Source organism: Topomyia yanbarensis, chromosome 3 (assembly GCF_030247195.1).
Source record: "Topomyia yanbarensis strain Yona2022 chromosome 3, ASM3024719v1, whole genome shotgun sequence".
Lineage (NCBI taxonomy): Eukaryota > Metazoa > Arthropoda > Insecta > Diptera > Culicidae > Topomyia > Topomyia yanbarensis.
Window position 1 is genome coordinate 420,821,545 of NC_080672.1, and position 5,920 is coordinate 420,827,464.

General features: G+C 37.3%; 1 protein-coding gene across 1 annotated transcript; it reads right to left on the reverse strand.

The window, feature by feature from the left end:
* Positions 1 to 1,832: 1,832 nt before the first annotated feature.
* Positions 1,833 to 3,471, reverse strand: LOC131688512 (venom serine carboxypeptidase). The gene has a single exon (XM_058972808.1). It carries the CDS (start codon positions 3,338 to 3,340, stop codon positions 1,904 to 1,906), a length of 1,437 nt encoding a protein of 478 aa, XP_058828791.1. The 5' UTR covers positions 3,341 to 3,471; the 3' UTR covers positions 1,833 to 1,903.
* Between the last annotated feature and the right edge of the window lie 2,449 nt (positions 3,472 to 5,920).

Consider the following 5,920-nt stretch of genomic DNA (forward strand, 5'->3'; position numbering starts at 1 on the left):
AAAATCCGCGTAAATGAAAACCGCGTAAATTTCAAAAACCGCGTAAATGAAAACCGCGTAAATTTCAAAATCCGCGTAAATGAAAACCGCGTAAATTTCAAAATCCGCGTGAATGAAATCCGCGTAGAAAAACCGCGTAAAAAATACCGCGCAAAAAAAAACCGCGTAAAAAAATATGAGTATTAATTTATAAACAAATATTCAGACCGGCAATGCTATATGCAGTGCCAATCTGGGCAAGTTGTTGTGCTACTAGGAAGAAAACGCTTCAAAAGATTCAGAATAAAATTCTGAAAATGATTTTGAAGCGTCCTCCCTGGTTTAGCACAAATGAGTTGCACAGACTTGCAAACATAGAAACATTAGAAATTATGACGAACAGTATTATAAGCAACTTCCGACAAAAATCGTTGCAATCTTCAATTGCAACGATTAGCCATCTTTATAGTTTATAAGTTAGTTTATAAGATTTGTTTAGCTGCTTATTCTCAAGACAAGTAGGTTTAAAACATCCTTTTGAAAAAAACTTAACTGCGAAAGCATATTATATCTTAATAATGATTAACTGAATCATGTAAACAATAGGGATGAAAAGTCACCACTTGTGGCTGAACACCCAATATACTAAACTAGAAATGTAATGCAAACAAAACAATATAATCAAATAGAAAATAATAAAAAAAACTCTGCTTGTAGAACGCTAGAACCGTTCACTCTTGAAGAGACTACAGATAAGTGACGCTTTAGGAAGGCATCGGAAGTTAGATTTAAAAGATTATCTTATCATGTACTATGCGACGCCTCATTCATCTATAGGGAAAACATCTATTGGACTGTGTTACGATCGGACCGTAAGCTCTAAGCTTCCGTGTATTTAAGACATTAGGACTGCTACAACTACGGATCACCGAGATCGTGATTGCATTCAAAAACGAAAAGGAAAAATTCGGGAGAACACCAGGCACCCCACAACGGAATCGTATATTCAGACGGGTGACACTGTTTAATGCAACATTTGGCACCATCCAACAGAATGCATACAATCTTTAAACAAAACAGATGTACTGTTGTTAGAAGAACAGGTCCAAATGTAATAGCTGGGATTCAGGACCAAAGAAACAATACGAGAGGAATGTTGCACATGTAAAGAAAATTCCATATTCGGCAACAATTTCTTAAACTCAACACACTGAACCAACAACTCCAAGAACAGAAGAATTACCTTCCATAAACGCTAGTCTAGATTTTGTTAAGATTTTTTTTCTGGATTTGGTAATGAAGATAGAGTACAAGACACTCCATAAAAAGGAAAGCACGAGTTCGTGAGCTTCCTAAGAACTATAAATTCTTATCTAAAAAATGAAATAAAGGGAGATGCGATAATGTGGAAAATTAAAATGAGTAGGCTTTGCTTGATAGGAAATATAATGCCCATGATCGCATATTTCTAGAGCTTTTATTCAAAACGACATATCTACGATGATTTACTCTCTTTGTTTACTTTCTCTTTCGATGCTTACGGCGTCCCTATAATATTTTTCACTTATTTTACAGTACAACTCGAAAGACGGTGGTTTTGACTAGCATATTATGCAAAGAGTTGAGGGATAAATGTTAAAGCAACCGAATTATTAACAGAAGAGAAAGTAAATAAAGAGAGTCACTCATTGTAGATATGTCGTTTTGTATAAAAGGTCTAGATTTGTCCTATTTTCTATGGTGTTTCTTATCTTTATGGGACTGATTTGCGATCATGGGCAGTATAGAAGGCAGAAATACTGTAATGACTGATGTGTACGGATGTATTTTCTTTAACCACACCAACATAAAAGTAATATTTGGAAAATAATTTTATTTGCGAAATCATATTACATATATGAGCGTTCAAAACGATTGCTTCTCATCAGGCAAATCCCTTACCATGGGTCAACCTCATGATCAAGTCCAGCGCCCACTTCGGTTGATCCTTCGGTACCATATGGCCAGCATTACGAACCATAATTTCAACTAAATTGCCCGCTTCTTTCGCGTATCCGGCTATTTCTCCGTCCACCCTCCAGATCAATCGCGGTGCCTTGTTGTACTGGGAACGAGCGGGAAAGTTTAGTTTCTGCAAATAATGCACCGTCAACGGATAGGCAACGATTATATCCAACTGCCCGTTGTATACGGCGACACGGTAAAAATGCAGTAGCTCCTCCAAATATGGCACGACCGAGTCCATCACGTCAAGCATCAGATGTTGTTCAACCTTGTTCTCGCTGTCCAGATCGTGGAATGTATTGTTCCCTACATGGATTGCGCGACGCGTTTTCGGAAGCTGTAGAAATTTGGCCATGTACGCATCTGCTGCATCGGGTTTAGTTTGCAGATAGTTGAAGTACGTTTCAAATCCCGAAACATTTTTGAAAAGTGATCCACTGGTGTACTGATCACCATTTATCAGAGAGTCGAATATTTCGAAGGCACAGGTGAAGTTCTTACTAGAGATGCAACTGCGACCCTTTTTCTCGTAATCGTGGAATTGAATCAATGCATTGGAATCGATCAAACCCAACTGATAGAGATAGTCGCCGTACACCAGTTGGTGAAACGGATCACATAATCCATTGCCGATGGCGAGCCCTTGAAGGTTGATTTTAACTTTGGAATTATCGTTGCGACGATGAATAGCATGTGCGACGGCCGGTACATACTTTCCTCCGTAGGACTCGCCCGTCACAAAAAATGGACGATCCGCAATATTTGGGAACAAATCGAAAAACTGTACGAGAGCGTTATGTAGATTCTCGCCAACCTGCTGTTCGTTCACACTATATCCTTCGTCGTGATCAGTGAAGCTGAACCCAGTTCCAACCGGATTATCAATATAGATCAGATGATGGTTCAGATGCCATGAGTACTGTCTCGGATTCAACTTCATGTTGGCATCAACCCAAAAAGGACCATGTTCGGTGAATAATCCGTACAGCGAGGACGCTCCTGGTCCGCCTTGCAACCACAATACTACCGGAGCATCCTTCTGGATGTCGTTTTGAGCCACAAAGTACCAGAAAAATAGATTGGAATTATTCTTCTCATCCACAGTCAGGTATCCTGAATAACTTTCCACATCGGCCGGGAATCCTCCGTGCGCCACTTTGGCTGCTTTCTGACCGTCTTCTATGGAACCATTTTTAATGAATGGCGTGAGAAATAGCGGCTCACCAACGTCTTGGTCGTTGTCGATAGTTATACGCTTTACATGCTCGAAGCTTGGGTAAGGATTTATGAACAATCGGCCCCAGGTTGATTCAACTGCAAAGGCTGTTACGAGCAGGCCAAAAATAAGCACTCGCATTGTGCTACCCGTCGTTGCAGTTACAGGCAAACAATCAAAGGTTAATCAGATTAGTCTTTATCACACATACACACACGCCCGCCGTAGTCGCAAGGAGACGGATAGAATAAACGTCTGGACGAGGCAAAGAATGAAACCGAACTGAAGGATTAAAAAATCTATGATTGAAATTGACCGGCATGGACGACGAAGGGTATTTTGGTTTGAATAGGGAGAGAAAAGAAGCGGGTTTTCAGAAAAAATCGTTATGGGTAATGTGTGTGTGTGGAATATTGGGTAACAGAAGTATTATGGAGCACATTAGGAAGTCATGAAAAAAAATCTGAAAAGATACGGTTTGGCTACGTAAGTTGGGCCATGTTACAGATTAAGATGTGCGGCTTCATCTTTGCTTTTCTAAAGCGCTTTTTTCGAATTTTAGTCCACCAATTTTTATTTTGAACCGTTGACAAACCGTATTTTGGACCATCGTTTTGAGCCTCTGTTGAAAACAAATTTTGGGCCGATTCTGAAAAATATTTTCTACGCAACAACTGCGCCTCGTTTATTGACGTATCACTTGCGAGCAGCGCTATCATTGGCTCGTTAAACGAGTATATCAGCTAGGACCCTATCGGAAGTGATAATTTCCCTTCTATTTCCTTGACCTGATGCAAAGTCTGTAGGGGAGACTGAGGAGACTTGATCCCCGGGGAGACTTTATCCCATCATTGTAGCTCAAAAGCGGATCAGAATACATTAATCGAATATACTAGAAAGTTGCGCAGTTTTATCTAAACATAAGTTTCTTTAACACAAAAAAATAAATGTGACATGTGTTACCGAATTTTTACCGATTCAAAGAAAAAAAATCTCAAGAACTAAAGAAGATTTATTTTCTAAATTTTCAAACTTTTATACAATTGATAAAGTCACCCACTACATACTATACTTTTGCATACAGAATTACAGGAGAATGTCAATTATATGAATACGCTATGATTGAGCTGATTTTTTTGTTCAACTATACTTGTACTAAAGTTTGCTGAAATAGATGCTATGGGTCAACTTGATCCCTTCAAATTTGTGGAGATTTGATCCACTTCGCCATGCTTCATACACTCCACTGAAAATAACCAAATTCACACCAGAACAATTAAAGTCATTGTCAAGTCAATAACAAAAAATACTGTCAAAAATGAACGCTTCATCGTACAGAAACTTAACTGTAATTGTTTACTACAGTATAATAACGACAGCTTTCAAATAATTGCGCAGAGATTTGGGGAATTCGTAAAAAAATCTTGTGAGAGATGCGTAATATGTAGTAACAAAAATAATAATATGTAATCACAACAATTTAATCAATACCACAATACATTTATAACATTGAATGGGGTTAGGTACCTATTTTTGTCCTATTAGGGAGGGAACCACATTATTTCATTATTAATTTTATTATTTCAGCTTCTTTGCTTTGTTATTAGGAGCCATTTTTTATTTCGATTATAGAGGTTTCAGCCTTAAGGTCATTCGCCTCTTATTAAGAGCCAATATAATAACAAAATTGTCTTGACAATGGTGAAAATCTTCTGTTTGAGCGCAGCAAAAACTCCAATCGAGTACCTCAATTATCGCAACACCATTTGAGCCAATGCGTTGAGCAAAGATGGCAGGCGCTGCTCTAACCAAAGGCTTCAGATGGGTAGGATGATAATAGAAAAAGGGTAAAAATAGGCTTATTACCCTACATGCTCTTTTAAACACGTTTTCAAAAAAATAATCAAGTGTCCCCAAATTAGGGATCGAGTCTCCACTAATCAAAGAATTTTCCAGTTTTTTGTTGTTTTCCAAAAATGCTCATAGCTCATGTCCAGTATAACATTTCCATGTAATTTTTTTATGATTATCAGTCAACCCTAGAAACAATATAAAACTACAAAAAATACATAGTTTTTGTATCTTTCCACGGAGTAGGATTGAAAAATAAAAAAGGGGATCAAGTCTCCTCAGTCTCCCCTACTAACAGGTTATCGTGCTCAATAAAATTACAAATCGGGATACTATACAATGCTACCCCTCCGTAGACAACCAGACGCCAAAAAATGGAAATTCGATGATGTAGATTGGGATGGATATGAACAAACTACACGGTACTACAAAATAAAAATAAATGAATGTATTTTTAAAGTGATATAGTAAAGGTTGTAGGTCTGGTCAAATACAACACAAAACCATGTTTTATCAATTCAATATACCCTCAAAATCTTGATTTATAGCAAAAAAAAATTTCAACCAATTTTAAATTTTTTGAGCGTTTTGGAAAGAAAAAGAAATGATCTTTCCAACGATATGCTGTGTTATGTTCTTTTGTTAAAAATACTATGCGGTTTTGGGACAACAATATGAAAATTATCATTATTTTGCCGTTGGAAAGGAAATTTATTCTTCTTTCCAAAACACCCAAAAATATTAAAATCGGTTGAAAAATGATCACGAAAAAAAAAATTAGTACCGAAAGTTTTGAAAAATCGTTTTTTTTTTGCTATAAATCAAGATTTTGAGGGTATACAACATTTTTCATACATTGTTTTGTGTTGC